Source organism: Pleurodeles waltl, chromosome 1_1 (genome assembly GCF_031143425.1).
Source record: "Pleurodeles waltl isolate 20211129_DDA chromosome 1_1, aPleWal1.hap1.20221129, whole genome shotgun sequence".
NCBI classification, from domain to species: Eukaryota; Metazoa; Chordata; class Amphibia; order Caudata; family Salamandridae; genus Pleurodeles; species Pleurodeles waltl.
Genome location: NC_090436.1, coordinates 870,513,435 through 870,535,759, shown reverse-complemented (window position 1 = coordinate 870,535,759; position 22,325 = coordinate 870,513,435). Strand labels below are relative to the sequence as shown.

Sequence of the window (22,325 nt, the reverse complement as noted above, 5' to 3'; positions counted from 1 at the left end):
CGGTGCTTGCGGCGGACTCTGTGGCAATTGAGTTGGCGGCGGGCTCTGTGGCATCAGTGCTGGCAGCGGCCTCTGTGGAATCTGTGCTGGTGGAGGCCTTTGTGGCGGCGGCGCTGGTGGTGGGCTCAGTGACTGCGGAGCTGGTGGCGTGCTCAGTGACTGCGGTGCTGGTGGCGGCCTCGGTGTCTGCGGTGCTGGCGGCGGTCTCTGTGGCGATGGTGCAGGTGGCGCTGCTGGTGGCGTTCTTGTCCGCCATGCAGGTTGGCGTCGACGTGGACCTGCCCTTGATTTTCTGGCCCTTCCCCACCTTGGATGGTGGCGCAGCTGTCTTGCCACTTTCCACTTTTGTTTTGACTGAGCCCTTGGTGGTAGGTGTTTTCACCTTCTCCCTTCAGGATGTGGGCAACTTTTTGACTTTTGGATTTGGTGGAATGTCCTTGCCCTTGCTCCGTGGGACACTGGCATCCCCTTTGCTTGGCGCACTTCAAAATCCCGCTATTGCTGGCACCACTGTGCCCGGTGATGTGGTGGCTGAGGTGCTGGGTTGGGGCCTGGAAAGGCGGGCCCTAGGGGATGGACAGGGGGGGTGAGGTGTAGGGAAGAGGTCAACATTTGATAGGAAAAGCTTTTTAGACACACTGGGACGGGTAGATGGAGGGGGTTTGGGAGTGGAGGAAGAGGTAGTGGATGTAGGAGGTGTACGTTTGCTGACTTTGGGTGAAGGTGCATGGGCTGGAGGCTATTGTGAGGTGGATGGCTGTTGGGTGGGTGTGTGGCTGCATTTGTGTACTTTGGGAGGAGGGCTCCCAAGCACACTGGTAGAGGACACTGGGGATGTGTGAATGGTAGTGGGGGTGGTGAGTGCACATGAGCGGTGTGTGGTGATGGGCATGCTGGTGATGGCGGTAGTAGCTGAAGGTGTAGTGCATGCAGGTGTGAGTGGAGACGAGACAGGGAGGGAGGAGGGAGACGTGGAGGAGGGGGACACAGTGGAGGCAGTGGATGTTGGAATGTCTGCATGGGTATGATGCTTTTCTGAGCGGCTGTGGGATGTGTGGTGCTTATGTTTGCCTGAGCCACGCTTGTGTGTTGATGTGTGTGCATGCTGGTCTGATGGTGTGCTTGGGATAGGCTGAGGTACAGGGTATTGGGTCTGGGTGGAGGATGTTGGAGGCTGGACACAGGGACAATGGCTGCCATCAGTGCAGAGGCCAGAACCTGAAATGCTCGCTGTTGGGCTGCCTGGCCAGAATGAATACCCTCCAGGTATGCATTTGTTTGTTGCAACTGCCTCTCTACACCCTGGATGGCATCCAGAATGGTAGACTGCCCAACAGTGAGGGATCTCAGGAGGTCAAGAACCTCCTCACTGAGGGCAGCAGGGCTGACTGAGGCAGGGCCTGAGGTGCCTGGGGCGAAGGATATGCCCACCGGAATAGCTACCATTCGATGAATGTGCAGATGGTGTGTTTGGCCGACCAGTACATCTCCCATGTGAATGCCAAGTCTCCAGGCTCAGTGCATGACGCTTATATTTTGAGGAATAGCAGCATCCCTTATGTGATGGGGCAACTCCAGAGGCACCGTGTGTGGCTAATAGGTGAGGACAAGGACCCTATACCGTGTGAATGATTGTCTGAGTCTGGGGTTGTCCCTAAGGGTTAGTGTGTGTCTAACAGTTGTCCCTCGACATTTGCAGGTGACTCTGGTTACCCCAACCTGTCATGGCTACTGACCCCAGTGAGAAACCCAGGACAAGGGCAGAGGAACGCTACAATGAGGCACATGGGCGAACTAGGAGAGTGTTCAAAAGGACCTTCGGCCTCCTGAAGGCCAGATTCCGGTGCCTCCATATGACAGGTGGTTCTCTCTACTAGTCACCAAAGAAGGTGTGCCAGATCATCGTGGCCTGCTGTATGCTGCACAACCTGGCTTTGCGACGACAGGTGCCTTTTCTGCAGGAGGATGCTTCAGAAGGAGGTCTTGTGGCAGCTGTGGCGCCTGTGGACAGTGAAGAAGAGGAGGCAGAAGAAGAGGACATCGACAACAGAAACAACGTTATCCAGCAATACTTCCAGTGAGACACAGGTAAGAAGACATCACTGCCTCCTACATCTCATACAATTGTTAGACCTATCATATGTTTGTCACTTTCACCCAGTGTATGGACCCTGACTTGTCACTTTGCATTTCCATTTCACAGATGTGGGTCCCACTGTGTGACCTCTGCTATATTACCTCATGGACTAGAGCTGTGTGACATAGGTATGTTGACAATACACTGGACATTGCTATTTTCCTTAGTTATAGCAAATACACATTTGTGAAAGCACAGACTCCAGATTGTTTTGTGATTCAAGGGTGTTTATTTAAGTGCAAAATAGTGGAGGGGGTTGTAAAATGGTCAGGGGTGATGGTGGAGGAATGTCCATGGCAGAGTCCAGTTATTTGTCTCACAAGTGCATTGTCCAAAGGGGCATAGGAAGTGGAGCTAGGGTAGTTTAAGGATGGACAGGGTGACGAAGTGGGACAGAAGTATAACATTCAAGGTGGTCTCATTTCTTGGCGGGGGTCTTGGCATTGTTCTCTGTCTTTGTCCTGGATCTCAGGGACCGTTTGCAGGGTGGTTCTCCCTCTGCGGGTGGTGGGGTGCTGGAGTCGAGGTCCTGTGGAGGTGTCTCCTGTCCACTAGCGCCGGCGGAGGTGGTGGGCTGTTCATCATCAAGGCTAGTGTCAGGGGCCCCTTGTTGTGCCACAGTGTCCCTCCTGATGTTCACAGGGTCCTTCAGCACCGCTACAATGGTGACCAGGGTGGTGTTGATGGACTTGAGTTCCTCCCTGATCCCCAAATACTGTTCCTCCTGCAGCCGCTGGGTCTCCTGAAACTTGGCCAGTACCGTTGCCATCGTCTCCTGGGAATGATAGTACGCTCCCATGATGTTGGAGAGGGCCTCGTGGAGAGTGGGTTCCCTGGGCCTGTCCTCTCACTGTCGCACAGCAGTCCTCCCAATTCCCCTGTTTTCCTCGGCCTCTGTCCCCTGAACCGTGTGCCCACTGCCACTGCCCCAGGTCCCTGATTTTCTTGGGTTGGTGGGTTTGACTGGGTTCCCTGTAGTGGTGGACACACTGCTGCTTGACGTGTCCTGGGTCAGAGGTATGGGCCCGCTGGGTGGGTGTTTTGCTGGTGTTTCCTGAGGGGGGAGGCTCTGTGGTGGTATGGGACTGTGGCAGGCTAACCGACTGTCCAGAGGTCCCTGTTGGGCCCGGTTGGTCATTGTGATCCAGGTGTGCAGAGGTGCTGTCATCACTGTGGGCCTCTTCTGTGGGGGGACTGGCTGTGGCTGGCACCTCCTCTCCGGTGACATTGAGTGGGGGTCCTGTGGGGATGAAAATGCAGTGTTATTGTATCTGCGTGTGCCATCTTGTGCATGGGTGTGTTTCCCTGTATGGTGTGATTGCCCTGTCACCTTTGCCTTGTGTGCGTGGTGATTTTGTGGGCTAGGTAATTCTCTCTAATGGGCATGCTGTGGTGATGGGTGTCCATGCAGGTCTGTGATGGGAGTCCATGCATTGGTGTGGCATGCAGGGCTTGGTATTGGGATGGGTGGGTTGGGATAGTGGGGTATATGTGAGGTGGTGGAGTGATGGGGTGAGGGTAGGGGTAGGAGTTTGTGATGGCATGCAGGTAGGGTGGGGGATATAGTAGTAAAGATTTGACTTACCAGAGTCCAGTCCTCCTGCTACTCCTGCGAGGCCCTCAGGATGCATGATCACCAAGACTTGCTCCTCCCATGTTGTTAGTTGTGGGGGAGGAGGTGGGGGTCCACCGCCAGTCCTCTGTACAGCTACCTGGTGTCTTGCAACCACGGAACACACCTTCTCCTGCAGGTCGTTCCACCTCTTCCTGATGTCATCTCTTGTTCTTGGGTGCTGTCCCACGGCGTTGACCCTGTCCACGACTCGCCACCATAGCTCCATCTTCCTAGCAATGGACTTCTGCTGCACTGTGATCTGAATAACTGTGGCTCTAAACGGATGATTTCCTCCACCATGACCCTGAGCTCCTCCTCTGAAAACCTGGGGTGTCTTTTGGGTGCAATGGATGTGGTGTGAGTGGTATGTGTGAGAATGTGGAAGGTGATGTGTTGTTGTGTGTGCTGTGAGGTGCATGGATGGTGTATGGGTGATGGTGTTCTTTGGCTCAGATTGAGTGGGTGCTCCTGGCTTGTCTCTCTCGCTGTTCGCAATCTTTTTTTTATCGAAAGGGTTGTGGGTAATGTGGGTGTGTGTTTTATAGTGGTCTGAGTGTGTGGTGTGTGTATGTGTGTCAGGTGTGTGTAGTTTGAATTGTTCAATGTGGTCTAGGTTTGTTAGTTTGTGTGTATTTTGAGCACGGCGGTCTGTACCGCCAATGGTTTACCGCGGTTGAAAGACCGCCACGTGATTCATGGGTCCTGATACTGTGGGCATTGTTCTGTTGGCGTAACGTGTGGGTTTTGGTACCGCCAGTTTATGACTGAGCTTTGGTCTGGTGGACTTGTGTGGGTGTCTGTATAGTGGCTGATTTCTCTGTGTGGGTCATAATACCCGTAGCGGTATGACGCGAGGTCACGGTATGTTGCCGGTCGTTGGCGCGGCAGTAGGCGGCATTTACCGCCAAGGTTGTAATGAGGGCCTATATGTACAGATTAGATTTGTCTCCCTTCCCTTGAGGTCTTATACAAGCAATTGGGAGACAGGTTTCGGAGCATCATCACTATGCACTTGATGCAAGCTAACAAAAGAATCAGTTGGCCATGTTTTTTTGCATGCCAGGCTTATGCAGGACCTCACAGGAAGTGGATTATACCAGCTGCCTGGGCTCTGGGCACACGCGCAATAGCCCAGTCACTTTAAAAATTTTGAGGTCAGACTGGCACATAAGAGATTAAACAATGGGAGTGTGCTGAGTGATAGTGGAGGGTGTTGCGGGGGTGGCATACGCTAGGGATTTTGTTGACACGGATCCCATGCCTTAATATGCGATTTGTCAGCTGAATTTGCACTAAGTACAGTATTTTAATATACTCATTTATTTATTTATTATGAAGTGTATTTTTATACTGCAGAACTATGTCCTGCTGAGGGGTAATCTTGATTTATTCTATTTTATTGTTTGTTTTAATCTGTGTTTTTACTGTGCCATGCGTGGTGCTTTTATGGCTATTAAAGCTGCTCATTATTATTATTAAGAGGCTGCCTAGTTAATCTCAACAAGCTTTTACCAAGCATTGTTCTCAATGAAATAGATATACCAAGGTGGCTATCACTACTTTATTTTGAAATGTGATGACCAAAAACAATAATGTGGATGTCAAAGATTGTGCAAACATCTAAAAGAGAATCCAAAGGAAGTAATGGATGAAGTTGGCAGAACTATCTCTGATGTCAAACTAGTCTATGAAAATGATTATAATACCGTGATGAAGACAAGGTGTGGTGCGATAGAGGATGTGCTTTAGCCGCAAGGTTGTTTTTATATAATAATAATGTATTGTTTAGTGACAAGAATGTTCTTTTTTCGAAGGCAAGACTGCAGATATAATTGTTATAAATTTCACAAAACTAAGAACCGGTTGTTTTTTCGAGAGGAAAAATGGGCCAGAATGTCAATTGTAATTGAAACTGCGGTTTCTCAATTCAAATTCTGCTTAGCAGCGAGGGAAGACGCATTGACGTAATTTAGTGGGTCGTAGTTGAGACCCCTGGTTGGCCCCTTGCGACCCTGGCACTGCCTTTGTGACCCCTGGCCTCAGAGGTGGCAAACTCAGTGTCAGGAGGACAGGAGGCGACTCGTTCCTATGAACATTGTTTGGGGTTCCAGTTTCCTTGTTTTCTGGCAATGTTTTATTACACTAATAGTAAATAACTTATTATTCACTATTAGTGTAATAAAGAATGGAGTACAGTTAGTTGGAATATAACTCTCATTGGCAGCAGAGGCAAGTAAAAAGCGATTTTAAATGTATGTTGTGTGCATTCTTGTGGGTGAGAGTGTGTTTATGTGAGAGAGTGTGTGTGTGTGTGTGCATGTGTATTTGTAAGCCTGGGTTTGTGTGTGTGTATGTGTGTATGAGTGAAAATAAAGGTTAACTGGTGTGCAATGTCATTTCCGCTACCCCTGGCATTTTGATGAATTGACGTTCGTGGGAAGAAGGCAAGATAAGGAAGTTTGACCCCATTTCAGAAAATATTAAATGGCTGTATTTCCATCCCATCGAAGATATGAGACAACAGCATGTGAATAACACGTTGAAAGAACCGTTAACTTATTTAGAAATGAACATTATTTTGTCTGAAAAAACATAACATCTTGATTGTTTACTAAATGCTTTTACTATTTCTGAAACTTGATGAAATTCATTTGTTTGAATGATACTACTGATCCCATTGACAAAAAATATGATGTTTCTGAGTTGACAAGTTCTTTTGAATTTCGCTATTGGGAATGATCAGTAAAATGTATATTGTCTGCAGTGCTTAATTTGTAGAAGAATAAGTGCCAGTTTCCAAAGCTCTGCTCAGAAGCCTGCAGCAGGCACCGGTGCACCGAATACCATGGTTGCATAGTCTGGAATCTACCTCATGCTTCTTTAATCAACCACCAGACACTCCCTTCACTTTATCTCACTCTTGCTTGTTCCTGTATTTTCTTTTGTGACATTTTCCTGTCTCTCTCGCTCTTGCTCACTCTCTCTGTCTGTCACTCTCACTCTGCTTTGTTTCTTTTTCCCTCTCTTGCTCTCAGAAAATGCCCAATGAGGAAACCACAAATATGAGTGTTGGTGGGCCGCACCAGGAGCCCCTGGCTCAAATTATGCACTGGATGTCAGATTCATCCAAGTGTGCTGAGGGCAGTAGGTAGACCGAAATTATACTGTAACACCCTTACAAGCTATAGTTTCATTCAAGCATCCTTGAATCAATCATATTTTAAATAATTATTTTAGCATTCATTGACCGAACAAGTGCAGATTGTAGGATTCCCCTTTCATGTTTACAGGAAGTGTAGATAAGAATAAAAATGACTTCTGGAATCCTTAAAGTAATCTGCTTACTATACTTTGACAACAGACACGATCCACGTAGAGAAGATGCCACTGCCAAGGGGTGTACTGGTTCCCATCCTAATGGGGTCACAGATGATTCATAAACCTGCATAAATTCATAAAGCCATGCAGAGCCGGATGACGCACGCGGATCCAAACGACGCCACCCAACGGCGCGTGCAGGGTACTGCTCAGCAGAAAAATTCCGGAATCGAAGCTGACTCCAGGGAATTCTAAGGTAAGGAATCTGCAGCTAGAAGTCTATATCAGATTGGCTGTTTGCCACAAACCCATGAACATTGCAGGCCTGATAGCACAGAACTCCTGTAGCAATTAGGATGCAATTAATTCACCTCCATAGATTTACCTTAAAATCTGCCTCCTAAAACATTTCCTCTTAAAATTTTAGTTATGAAATCATTTTAAAGTAGACCAAATTTTTAGTGAATTATAAAAAGTAGAACATTTGTGAGGGTTGATCTTTCAATTATCAGGAGTAACATATTATCCCCACTCTGAAATGGGATCTTACTGCAAGGGTTCTCAAGCCTATGCTTTTTTCATCTTTGAGCCCATCTATGAGTCTAGCAGAGAAGTATCATATGGGTGGATAGCCTTTACTGATTCTTAGTGGCATGATGTTCCCTCGCCTGCGATTATCGGGTGCAGGAACACATAGCCCAAACTTACTAAGTGTGAAATCACACCTTATTGAACAATCCACTAGTTTAAGACAGAAGCATTGAAAAAAGTATCAGGTTAAACCCAAACAGACCACTTCCTACAGCACGTGGAAATATTCTGAATTTATAATAAATGCAATATGTTGCATTTATTGTCCTGTATTTACATGCTGGGCCCTAAATATTTGACCGAATATTTGATATAAATGTGCAGCTATTCAATAAAGATAAAATGACCTTATTGTGAGGAGCTACAGATGCATTCATTCTTAATAGTCAAACATGTTTTAAACAACATAGTGAAAGTTTAGGTAATGTATATAATGTAGTGTTTTCTTGTTTTCCTCTGTGAATATGCAGATAAAACATGTAAAGGTTTGCATACCTATGTAACCCAACAGTTAAAATGGAATGATGCAATATTTGATCCTAGTTGAGTGTGAGGTCCATGTTTGGTTCACTGAAATAGAGTATCTCATTTTCCTAGGAAGTCAGCGGGGTGTCTGTCTGAAGGGTAACTCTCATACAAACTATGACTAGCCCAAATAGTACTACTCCATCAACACTTAACAAATTGGAGATAAACCCTCGAACTGGCAGTGCCTCAGGCAAGTACGTAAAAGAAACAAAACTCTGCTGAGGGTCCACAGCACACTATGTGACAAGCACATAGATAAAAATTTGATAGGACCCTTTGTTGCCATGGATTTACAGTTAACAATACCACATTCCAGGTGGACCTCCCAGAAACTGGCTAATGACCCTTACGATTGGCTGGAGAACTCCTGTGTTTGACCAATGAGGAAGATGTGTTGCTTTAGGAATAAAATGACCCTTTCAGTGGCTATTTTGTGCATAGGCAGGCATGACTCTGAGACCAATGAAGACTACAACGGAAAATGCTGACCAGGGGAAAGGGGGCGGCTACCCATTTGTCATCGCACCCTGCTGATGGTGTGTCGAGGTGCACCCAGTCATTTTCCTCACTACTGTGCACTAGGTTAAGCTGGTGTGGCAGTAGTGGGCTTCCTCTGTGGCATCTCTTCATTTCAATCTGTGGCCATTATAAAGTTCCCTGGGACTGCCTTCCGTGTGCGGCTGTGGAAAGACTGGAAGTGCCTGCAACACAAGTGACACTGAAGGTATAAGCACTATGACGTTGAGTACGGACAGAACACACATTCACATCTGCCTGCATGTGTTATGTGTCAGACTGCATGCTGTTTAACAAGCCCCATGATTACATAGCCACTATTCTTAGATCTGATGCTGTTGACACTTCAAGGGAAATCCTACTGCAGGAGATGTACTTCTATGAGTTGACCCACGGGCATGCATTCCGCTGATTTCCATCCACCACATCCTTACGTTGCAGTGTTGGCCGACCCGGAGCATCTCTTTGTAGTGTGAGGCATATGCACATTCTACTATGCATCATTTGTAACTGTTCTCAACCCCCACTAATGTAGGCATCCTTGTTGTGGAAGAGGGCACTGGTAGCTATTGAGTGTACACACAACGCGATTCACAGTCACAAATGCTTTTTGAATTTACCAGCAGTGGAAAGATGATTTCGGACTCCGGTGGAATTTTTGTCACAGGTTATTGATGTCATCCTTAGAAGAAACGCTTTCTAGGAATATTACTCTGTTAAAAATAGGTACTTGCTCGGAAAGGGCTAAGTGGAAGCATTTGCTCATAGTGAGTGCGTCTTGGCATGGAATTCCTTGCACATTTGCATGCCACCTGTGGACGAGATCGGGTAAAGCTGGTTAAATCTACATTAAGGGGCATATTTATACTCAGTTTGCGCCGGAATTGGGTTGTTTTTTTTTACGCAATTTCGACGCAAAACTAACTCCATATTTATTCTTTGGCGTTAGACGCGTCTCGCGCCAAAGTCCATGGAGTTAGCGTCATTTTTTAGCGTGGACACCTACTTTGCGTTAATTATATGCAAGGTAGGCGTTCCCGTCTAAAACATCGACTCCGAGGCATGTGCGTCGGATTTATACTCCCGGGCAAAAATCACACCGGGAGTGGGCGGGTAAAAAAAAATGACGTACGGCCGCTTTTGCGCCGTTTTTTAGCGCCTGCAAAAGGCAGGCGTTAAGGGACCTGTGGGCTCTGAAGGAGCCCAGAGGTGCCCTCCCATGCCCCCAGGGACACCCCCTGTCACCCTTGCCAACCCCAGGAGGACACCCAAGGCTGGAGGGACCCATCCGAGGGACATTAAGGTAAGTTCAGGTGAGTATTTTTTTTTAATTTTTTTGTGTCATAGGGGGGCCTGATTTGTGCCCCCCTACATGCCACTATGCCCAATGACCATGCCCAGGGGACATAAGTCCCCTGGGCATGGCCATTGGGCAAGGGGGCATGACTCCTGTCTTTGCTAAGACAGGAGTCATTTCTATGGGGGTTGGGAGTCGAAAAAAATGGCGCAAATCGGGTTGAGGTGAAAAAATTGCCTCAACCTGACTTGCCCCATTTCTTGACGCCCAAGCTCCATTTTCCCCTACGCCGGCGCTGCCTGGTGTACGTCGTTTTTTTTAACGCACACCAGACGTCGCCGGCGGCTAACGCCGGCTAACGTCATTCAATAAATACGGCGCCCGCATGGCCCTTCAGAATGGCGTTAGCCGGCGCTAATTTTTTTGACGCAAAACTGCGTTAGCGCAGTTTTGAGTCAAAAAGTATAAATATGGGCCTAAATACAATAGGTGTATATACCCATCTAGGTCCCTGCACATGTCCGTATATTATATCCCCAATTTAAATGTTATTGACTCAAAGACAACCAGCATTCCTTTTGTTCTCAGTGACCGGTGAGCATCTCCGATATATAAGCGTACAGAGATACACATACACCAGAACATTATGAAGTGAAATGACACACAAAGACTTTTCGATCCTATGTTTACTGACCTTCAGCTGAGAACACCGTCTTACGCTACTCAGTGTTGCATTTAGGAATCGTTAATGGTCGAACATGTTTTGAAATATCTTCTTGGCTTTTTGGAAGAAGGTGACAAATCTGCAAATATGTCTTCGTCTATCATGCATGGGCGGAGTAGTGTTGCGCATATAGACCATCACACAATGACATGAGGTGAAGCAGCTGGGGCAGAGCTTAGGACAAATTTGGCTCTTCTGACTCCAGTTGATGAAGTCCAATAGGTAATAAACCACAACATTCGCAATCCCATCATCTTGCAGGATTTGTGTACCAAACAGAGAGCATTTAACTTCCCTATTTACTTCACAGGAAGCCAGTGCAGTTTAGCAAGAGCAGGGGATATTGAATCACATTTCTTAATACTGAAAATTTACTTTGCTGCAGCATTTTGAACAGATTGTAATTTAGTTAGCTAGTTCTCGGGTTGCTCTAGATATATTGCATACATTGCATTGCAGTAATCCAGTCTGGGCGATATACATAATGGGCCTGATTTAGATCTTGGCGGAGGGAATACTCTCACAAACGTGACGGATACCCATCTGCCATATTACGACTGCATTATATGCAGTGGGGATCGTAATACAGCGGACAGGATATCCATCACGTTTGTGACTGAGTATTCCCTTCCCCATATGTAAATCAGGCCCTATGTCTCATTAGTACCACAGTTAACTTTCCATTGAAGAATGTAAGTGGTGTGCCATCTTCCATGTCCTATTCATTCCTTTTTTTTTTTACAAAATAGATGACTTGCCTGTACTTCTCAGCTATCTAAAGCTAAAAAAGTTAAAAGAACCATGTTTTTACAATTCACATACTCGTTTAAGATGCTCTAACCCCACTACAGGAAGACACAGAGACTGGAATTTATAGGCACAGAAGTAAAGATGAACAAGACACAGAGAAAAAGTCAAAGGAAAAGAGTCGGGCAAACTTACAGCATCAGCTGATCTGACCGCAGCTTGCACTGTGGGAGACTGAGAAACACCTCACATTAAAAAGGAGCACTATGCTGTGCACAGGTGTCAAGCAATATGCCTAAACATAATATATCACTCTTCTTTTTTTTGCTTCTTAGAGAGAGAGTTTTGCCAGCACCTTTAGAGACAGGTCTACGGAAGGTCTGGTTCTCAGTTCTCAATTTCATTTGCTTACTTACTCACCTGTTCAATGCCATTATACACACTACCCTTATGTTCTATTGTTTAGTTAACCTTGCCCTGCACAGCCTTCCATTCCTTCAAAGAGTGAGCTCTTCCACATCTCTTCTTGAAAAAACAACATAGCCCCTGAGGCAGGCATCTCCTGCTCTGAGAATGCTTACTCATCTGGCAGCTCTTCCCAGGCTTCTTCTCCTGGGGTAGGCTGGGGCTCAAGTTACTTTTTAAAATGAATAAATCCCAAAAAACAAAAGCAAAAATAAAACAAATAGGATGATTAATTTTGGTGGACTTATTTAGGCTGAGCGGAGAACCTTAACCCAGGGTCGGCTTTAGTGGGGGTTTGACTGGTGCAGCCGCACTGGACGCTGACCTGGAGGGAGGGCACTGACCTGAGAGGGGGGTGCTGTGTTTAGCAATAACTTACAATTTAAAAGCACCTGAAGCAGTGTTACCTGTGCATTCAGCTATCAGGCGACAACAAAAATGTCAAGATAACTCTTGTGATTAATGTTTCTGAAAGAGAGAGAGATAGGAGTTTCGTCTACTACACAACTGCAAAAAGTCAAGGTCACTGGTGCACCACATCCAAAATTACATGACGCCATTACACACTCAAAAATCTGCAGTGTCAATCACGAATAAAGATGATTTCATGACATCAGCCTGAGATTATAGTCCTAAATCTACGACATTGGGCAAGAAAATATTAGTTGGACATAGGAAGGTTAAAAGGGTCCACGGCCTGTTACCTATTGTGCAGAACATAATCCTGTTGTGGCCTATATTGGAGTGAGATTCAATGTTGGCATTTCATGTATGTTAAAAATAAAACCAACTTCAGAGACACCACTCCTATGAATAAATATGAGAATACAGACATTCATAATTACAGACACAGAAGTCACAGTTGATGAAACTCTATTTTTAATACACGTGTGGTTAATGCATTTAACATTTATTTATATGCTGGCACAAAGGCAAAGTGCTTTGGAAATATGCCACATCAACCATGCATATCCAAAGTGTTCCTTTTCCATATTTTATTTTACAAGTAATAAGTGGTAATTATATTACATTACATATATTTACATTGCTATTTGAATTACATAGTAGGTAACCAGTGCAGACATATAAATGCTGAACATATTCATGATATTGTGCCTCTTGCACATGTTGTAAATTAAGCAAGTTATTAAGTGGAAATATACAGAGATTGATCTAACCTTGCATGTCTGAAAAATGACAAATGAATCACCTAGCCTCTAATCAGTGAGTGGAGACAGTAGCAGTTTATCTTGGAAAGTGTTTCTCAATTTATGGAAGATTTTAATATTCTCATGAATTTCAGAAACGTCCATGAATATGCAAAGACTTCCAGAAATAAATATTGTAATCATGGTAGTTAGAACTGCTCCTGGTAAAAATGCCCCCCAAAATTATTGACAATGAGAAGTACCTCTTTCAGGTGTTCCCAACATGGAGGATGGATTCCACACCAAAAGTTACATTTCTATTTTAAGCAAAGATTACTCAGTCTAGATGAGTATCATTGTGTTTTTGGTAGATGAATGATACCAAGTATACAAGTATGTCATTGATGGCAGTGAGTCATTAACCAATGTCATTCCAAGATGGGATGGAGAGATCATGACACAACTTGATTGTTTTGTTGATTTGCTTTATTGACTGCAAGTCAGAGGTTATGCGGCAGCCATACAGATGAAGCGTCTTCAGCCTGAAATGGAGATAAAGCCATGTTTATTGAAGGATAAGAGTTACATTTGCCCTAATGCTAAACCTAAGGAAACTCAATTGTTTTCACATTAGCCTTTTTTGTTGTTGAAAAAACAAAGGTTAAAGTGATGTTATAGTTAAATGTTGAAATAATACAAAAACATGTCTAAAAACAAAAACATTACTAAACTTCACCATTTATAGTTTACTGAACTATTACATACAACTCCATCATGCACAGCTTATGATCTCAGATAATACATCACTCATGACATCTTACATGACATCGCTGATGACATCATTGAGAACATTTCAAATGACATCATAGATGACATCATTTATGACATCCACCAAAGGATAATGCCAGTTGGCTATGAGCAGTTCAACCAAATTGAACAAATGTTCATCCAGATTGACTCCTTTGTGGTAAGTTTCACACAGATCCATCAATCAGGGGACAAGAAAAATGGGAGGTCCAAAAAGTGTAATGTGCAATTTCCTAATTTCTTGGCTCATGGTGCGGAAAAAATGTTGAAACAAATAAAACCAAATTTGCCACATAGGTAGAACGTTCCTCAGAAAAGCATTCCTTTTTCAGTAGTTTAAAGAAATATTTAAAAAGGTGGTTGAGGTAGAAATGAAGGGGTGAACCATGAGAAAAAGTTTAAGATATCTAAATTCATGGAGGATCCACAGTACTAGTACAGCAGATCATAAATGAATTTAAAATTCTGCCACAGGAGCTTTTTCTATTGTTGGCCATTTCAGTGCTGACTATTCAAAGAAGGATCTGCTGTACTGGATCAATATGACTGGTGGGATGCAACATGAAGAGAAAATATTGTGGCCACCATTACAGGGCTCAGAGACTCGGTCCCTGAGTCATGAAAAAAGTTGAAAAAGGCCACACAAGCGTTCAAGGTAAACACACCTAATGTCCATGTGGGGAGAATTGAAAGAGACCCACTATTGTTAAAAATGAAATCGAATTATTTAATCGCAGAATTCGTTGTACTACAGTTGAACGCAACCCCGTGTGGTTCTGCATAATTACTATGGTCTCACCGGCACCATGATCGGGACACTTTCTCCCAGATCTGCAGATCCAAAATAAATGGAGGGTAGGCTTTCAGAATTGGCCATGTTGAGTGGGAGTAGGCCACTCACCTGGCCAGGCCCTACACTCAGCTCTCTACCTGAGTTCAACTCTTCCCAGGAGGACGAGCTTCTGTGGGTGACCAACCCCATTGTGTGTATCTTTCGACTGTGGACTGTGAGGTTTGGCCATTTGGACTCACCTCCATCCAGGCCCTTCGCCCAAACCTCTGTGGTCAGCTAACCCCACAGCCAATAGTCTTCAGCTATGCACATTGAAGGGTGGCCACCCAAAGGGTTGGCTAACCAGTGAGGCTTAGGTGCAGGGCCTGGAAATGCCACTATCTGCTGTGCACACACGTAGGCAGCCCATAGTCCACCCACAGAGGGTTGGCCACCAATGGAGGGTTGGGTGCAGGGCCATTTGGCTAAGCTCTGTGGCCAATCCTTGCTGCGTGGTAGGGGGTTGGCCACATGCAGAAGGTTGAGCCATAGGCCAGGCCCTGCGACCAGCCCCTTTGTGAACAATGGTAGTTTGCCGCACACAGAGAGTAAAGAACAGACACTGGCTGGAGGTGAGGCCCTGCAGCCAGTCCCCTCTGTACATGGCCAAATGGTATATGCAGCAGGGGTTGATTGCACATGAAGGGTTGGGCCAAGGACCTAGATTGAAATGAGGTCCTGCTGCCAACCCCTTCTGCAGAAGGTAAAAGAGCATATGCAGAGGGTGTTGCCAGCCTGCAGAGGACAGGGAGCTAGGACTGGCTGATGGAGAGGCCTGTGGCCAAACCCGTTGAACACAGCCAATGACTATAGGCCGTGGGGGCTGACCACACATGGAGGGCTGGGTAAAAGGTTTGACTGGAGACTATTGGCCTGATTTAGCTCCTGGTGGTGGGATTAATTCATCACAAACGTGACAGATATCCCATCTGCCGTATTACAATCGCCATAGCAAATTATGGGCTAGTTATACAGCGGACTGTAATATTCCCCACCACCAAGATCTAAATCAGGCTTTATGTCTATGGAAGAATTGTGTTTGTTGGGTAGGTGAATACCAGTAAAATGAGAGTGACATCCAACAAATGTGGGTGAGTTCAAAGATATGCAACATGTCCTTCATGATGCCAAAGGTTATGTCCATTATCAGTTGATTGCTTCTAGAAGATTGGGCACAGGTGCAGGTAGTTGAATTACAGCCAGTGCAGAAAGCCTATACCACACTGTCACAATCATTGGATGATGTAATCCATGATCTAATTTAAAATGTCGCCAGTGATGTAATATGTTCACAAGCAGCGCACAAGTGGGGGCACAAGTTATAGGGAGTTAGCTGAACTACAACTGGTAAAGGTAATTACTTTGGCAAAGTTAATTTTTCTGCATTTTATCTGCGTTTTGAAAGTTTCTATGTATTGCCAATTCTAACCAACTATAACATCACTTTAACCATTGTTCGTTGTGTACTGTGTAGCTATAGTTAGAACCTAGTTATCATAGGAAGAGTCTATTTGGTTGTGCTAATAACTTTGACAATAATTAATGAATCTTAAGGAAACTTTCCAAAACAGTGTTCAGCCACCTGGGCTACTTCCTGGAAAGATTCAGTGTGGATTAATATGTAGAGCCAAAATACTTTTACCCATAGAAATTGTGCCCTGCAATACAGAAAAAATGCTAAACAGAATTACACTGAATTTGGCAGAAATTATTGAGTGTAAATCTTTTTAGCTGTTTTTGAGAAATGAAGGTTCAAATGTTAGTGATTTTGGGCATTGGTGAGCGATTTGATAAACAAGAAATGTTACAGTCCCCCTTTTGAGAACTCTGATACCCTGCCTTCTTGTCTTGAGTTTATAATAATAATGTATAAAGGCACAGTGCAGAGGTACTCTGATTACCCTGGCTCTTGTGAGAGGGAAGTCCAAATAAAAAAAAAACATTGTGCATCTGCTGCCGTGGTACGCATGCAGGACCTGGCCCAATCTTGTTCCTGCAGAAATACAGTGGGGCATGCAAAATAAAATGTGAGTTGGGTGTCCATTGGGCTAGTAGCCTGTAGTGGGGCTGAGTGCAGGGACAGTCTGCAGGTAAAGGCAGTGCACAGCGTGGGGAGTTGTCTGCCCGTGCACAACTGAAGTATACTTTTATGCAAATGAGATGTTACTATATGTTTTAAAAAAAACTAGAAATACACTGAAAAAAACAAGGGGTAAGGTGGTGAAGGCAAGGTACTAACATTTTAATATATAGTAAAGGGAAGTACATACAGGTCAGTATAGATTTTCTATTCTTAACTATTCTTAACTCCACATCTGGGTACCGAGAATTTATTTAATTTTAAGATCATGGAGGTGGAGTTATAATAAATATAGTACATTTATACCGACCTATATATATTTATCTCCACAATTTTGTTATTTTTAAGATTCTGATATTTAGACTAAAACATTTTTGTAGTATGATATTTAAATTTAAAGTACAGCATTCTGGTAGAATACTTCAAATTCATATTGAACTTGAGTTAACTACTGTAAGGGTGGATGGCACTTTCACTAGAATAGGATAGATCACAAAATCGATAATGAACACATTGGGATCAAAGAATACTCTCTTGTTAGTTTTTTCCTAAAGGAAAAGTTAAGCACATATTTATAATTATGCTTGTAACATTTTATTTGTAAGAAGTGGTTTGTTTTTGTTTTTACTTATCTGCCATTGTATCTGCTATTTTGTCTTTAGGTGCATCCACACAATCTGTAATAGATCTCTCTCTATACGAATATAATGCTGCTATGTACAGCATTTCTTGAGAATGCACAGCCAGGGGTTGAAAGTTCAACTTAGTTTGTTCTGAATTGTTAGATCGAGGTTCAAATGATATCACTCAATAGATGTTAGCTTTCTCATTCCCTGACCCACAAGCATTTGGTATGTGTATGTGCTGTTGCAGTTATATACCTCTTTAATAGTAAGCATGTACTGGAGTTAAGGTAGAGTGTCATCAAAACATCTGAGATCTTGTCCCTTGCAGTATTTGTGGATTTGATATTTGTGACTAAAGGTATACCTTTGTAAGTTGCATTTGTGTTCCACCTCGATGCTGGCTTCACCATCCTTGTAAGTGTGCTTGCATCATTCCATGTATGTTTTAATTGTTATTATTTTGTGTTCCATGAGATTTGTGACATCATCCATGTCTCTGTCAGCAAACAGTTTACTTGGGCCCTACAGTTTAATTGTGAAGAGGATGGCAATCTTTCATCTGTTGATATAATGGGGCTCCGGGGGAGACTGGTTTGCAATGGTCTCTGCCTCCCTTGAGCAGGGTCAGACTGGCCATTAGGGCAATCAGGAAGCACCCAAAGGGCTGGTCTGACAGATCAGTGTTCGGCCATTTTTAAATATATGTGCGCCTGTTTTATAGGCTGGTAAGCTGGGTTTTATTGTTGATTTCCCTGATATTGTCACTAGCATTGCCTGCAGCAAGCTCAAGTCCATATAGTGTTCCATTGCTTCCAAAACACATAAACAATGTGGCTTTACAAGTTCAAAATTGATTCAGTTTGCAAACATGTGCCACTCTTTAGATTTCTAATTCACCAATGGGGGCCACTTTTATTTTAGTGCCAGGAAAAGGGGAAAAAGGGTGAGGGCAAAGGGTGCTTGCAGATGACTCCCTCGTTTGCATCTTCCCTGCACACCCTAAAGGTTTGTAAGTCTAACTTTGTGCGTCTTTCTCGTCCCTTTGACTACATTCAAGGGTTCATTGGGTGTAATACAGGGAAGAGGTTAATCGGTGATGTGTGATGGTAAAGGCAGCTTCAATAAACATATTTGGGCATGGGTTGAGCTGTTATGTGAAGTGACACTGGTGGGACATGTGTAGCACAGGTTACGACGAGATTTGCTCATCAAGGTTAACTTTTTTATTATAAGCTTAAAGGTTACAGGAAGTTAGGCCTGGACCCTGAACAGATGAAGCAGCTCGGGGAGCATGGGGAGTGGAATGGCAGCGATGCTCTGAGGAAATCAAGAAGAGTAACAGGGAGCAGGGAGTGCAGGCATGGTGTAAAACTGCTTAAAGGAGTAAAATGTTAGGCAAATTACTTGGACAGCATTTTAAGGGGACCAAGAGAAATTTAAAGGATTAGAGGTTTTTGATGATTTGAAGGATTGTTGGTCTAGGTGGTTTATATGCAGAAGGAGTTTAATGTTGGATGAGTTATTCTCTTTCTTTAAATGAGGACTTTGTTTAGTTTGTACATCGTTGCCAGAGTATAGTTAGCTCAGGCCTGACTCTTCAAAGTGGCCTTTTCTAAACTATCACAATGTTTGTTATGATTGTGCCATGCTGTTCAGTGTTCTCTGTATTATAAAATGGGATGTTCATGACACTATACCAGGCGTGATTTATAGTTTTGAGGCTAACCTTCATCTGTATTTGTTGTGGCCACAATATAATACATTGATATTTTGTTTTTTTAGTAAACAGCGTCAATGGCTTGCTGGATTTCCGCTGCTCTTAATATGCTTGTTGTAAAATGCCCTCATTCTGTATTTTGTGTGCTTTTTGGATGCACAACACTTGGGGCCAGATGTACCAACGGTTTTACGTGTTGCAAACAGCGATTTTCTCTGTTTGCGACGCGCAAAACCCACATTGCGATGCCCATTCCCATTTTGCGAGTTAGTAACCTGTAACCTGTAACCAGCAAAACTGCAGGATTGCTTTGTGACCGAGAACGCGGTCGCAAAGCAATCGCAGTTACCACCAGTGTCACACTGGTGGTAACCTATTCGCAAAAGGGAAGGGGCCCCCAGGGGACCCCTTCCCCTTTGTAAATGGCATTGAAACTGACCACTGCCTGCTCTGAAAAAATGAAAGTGACACGTTTCATTTTTTCATTTTGTAATGCATCTCGTTTTCCTTTATTTAAAAGCAGTCACAGACATGGTGGTCTGCTGTCTCCAGCAGGCCACCATCCCTGTGAGTGCTGCGAGTCGCAAGGGGGTCGCAAATTGTGACCCACCTCATTAATATTAATGAAGTGGGCCTTTGTGACCCCCTTGCGACTCGCAGATGGTGTCGCTCAGACTCGCAATTTGCAAGTCGCAATGCAGGAGTTTCCTACATCTGGCCCTTGGTGCTTTACCATTAGCATGTGCTATTAGCATGTGTGCTTCTAGTTCACCAACACCTATTAGGGAGAGAATGGGTTATGGTACCAAAAGGCAAGCTACTTTTTCTTTGCCCTCTAATTAACCTGGCACTGTTCTCACTAACCCTGCTCACAGGGAATAGCTACACAGAGTCAGGAAGAGAAAGCAAACATGGCTCTTACCGTCTTGTGTGCTTTTTGTACTTTGCACTCCTGCTCTTCTTGCAATCACGCATCAGTAAACAAAAGTCTATTTCAAGGCAGGGTTAAGACGAAGGGCAGCCAGTGATGTCATCAGGGATACACGATCTTACGTCCTCTGTTCCTGGCTATTTAGTTACTCAACTTTCATGTCTGAATTGTAGCTATTTTTAGGAGTGGCTATATACAGTTTTTGCTCATTAGAAGATCTCATGTCAACAATTCTTTACATAAGTTGATTGGGCTTTGTGTCAGTCATTGTCAACCGCTGGCTTTCGTGTGTTTTTCCTGGTTTACAATTGCTTTTATGGGATGTCCATCAACGCCATGGCATTTGACTAATGGTTGCATTTTACTTCGTGTTTTTCCATTTGTTTTTGGTTAAGGGACATCAAGCTCTCATAAAGGCTCAGTATTATTCACTAACTACCTTTGCACATTCCTTTGTTTTACCCGCTGGCACTTTAACTTTTTGTTGGGTTTATGCTTTTTTGTGTGCACATAGGCTTTCTTAAAAGAGTAACAAAAATACTGCCTTTTTCATACTGTATGTTTGACTGCTTTTTCCATTTGAAGTAAAGATAGCCCTTCTTAAAAATGCAATATTACTTTTATATGTAATAGGGTCTCCCTTACATTGTAAGATACAAGCCAGCCCTTTGGACTATGCTTGTTTCCACCGCCTACATGTGCCATGCTCCTTTACCCATTTATATTTTCTCATAAGCATTCTAGAGCCTGGTCACTGTCATACTATGTTACTTTAAAGTATCTTTTTTGTGTATTTATATGCAAACTCCAGTGAAAGCTTGGTTTTGTGCTTAAGCTTTATACGCATCTTTTTTTTAATGCAAATTATAAATATGTGAGCTCGCTCCGTAGTGCACCTGAATGGTCAAAGAAAGCAAGTTTTAAAAAAATTTACTCCAAAGAAAAAGAAAATAAATGGTGGCGGAAATTCACAAAGTTAAACATACACATGAGTAAATCTATAAGTGTAGTCTTACGCTTTACAGTAAATGTACTACTTTTGGCTATTCTGCATAATGAGTGTAAATTTACTACAAAGTGTAGGCTTACATATGTCACCATCCCCGAAACCAGAGGTTGAGCCTCATTTACCAGTGTAAAGATACTATTTGTAACTTTTCACGTGGATGAGGAGATCTCCTCCACTAGGGTGGGGATCTCTTTATAGTAAAGTATGGGGAAAAGTTTAAAAGTAGTTACAGTTTTAAAATATGAGTAACAATTTAAGATAAATAATAATATAAATTAGTTCAATATATTTAATTTGAATGTAGATTTAAAAAAAACAAAAGAATGCTACAGCACTATTAACATAATTTTAAATAACATTTGTAATTGTTTTAAATATGTTAAATAAAATTAAAATTACCTTTTCCACCTAAAGTAAAATAAATATCTATAATATTATAAAAATGTATGCATTGAATTAATGTAACGTAATCTAACTAATTTTTAATAAGATCAAAACTGCATGTACTTTTATATAAAAATATTATTACAATAATGTAAAATAAACCAATATTTATTTAAGTGAATACATACTTTTGAAATGTAATTAAATTTATACATATTTTGAAAGACATGTGATCATGTCCATTGCTTGCCACAAATGCATCATCATGTGTGAGCACTATAATATAAGCAAATTTCCTGGATTTGCCTTGAGTGAGCTCCACAATCTGGCAGCTTGGTACAGTGGATTTTAAACTTGATTGCTGGCACGCTCCACCAGACTGGCCTGACACACCAGCAGAGTTTAGAGGAATGAATGGGAGCAGTGTTTGGTAGATATTCTTAAGAAGTCTAAATAAAATAATGTATTTTAAAATAATTTCCTTTTGGGTGCCTTTTTTCTAAATTTCTGCTTCCTTTATTATCTACGTGAGGGTGTTGTTGGCCATGTGTGGTGCTAGAGTTTCTCCAGATCTGATCAGGAGCACATTTACTACTATTTTTGGGTCCTCTTTGGTTGTATTAACTATAGGAGTGCAATTTGTGAAAATGAATGGACTTAATCTTTGAGGGTGAATGATTGCACCTCTCTAAACTGCTCCCTTGTCCTCCCTTAAAAACTCCTTACTCCTCCAAAAACCCCTCTGATCTGGTAGTAAGTATTACTAGTGCAGTATTATTACTGCATTAGGGGCTGAGATCTCCACACAGTAAAGAAGAGAGATGCGGAAGCAGTGACCTCCGCATGTAGGTAT

General features: G+C 43.4%; 1 protein-coding gene across 1 annotated transcript in view; it reads right to left on the bottom strand.

Annotated features, from left to right (window-relative positions):
* Positions 1–12,832: 12,832 nt before the first annotated feature.
* Positions 12,833–22,325, bottom strand: part of LOC138302579 (F-box/LRR-repeat protein 2-like) — a 473,996-nt gene continuing 464,503 nt past the window's right edge. The window contains exon 13 of the mRNA XM_069242590.1: positions 12,833–13,628. Within this exon, the coding sequence (XP_069098691.1) occupies positions 13,505–13,628 (124 nt within the window). The 3' untranslated portion in view covers positions 12,833–13,504. The remainder of the gene's footprint in view (positions 13,629–22,325) is intronic.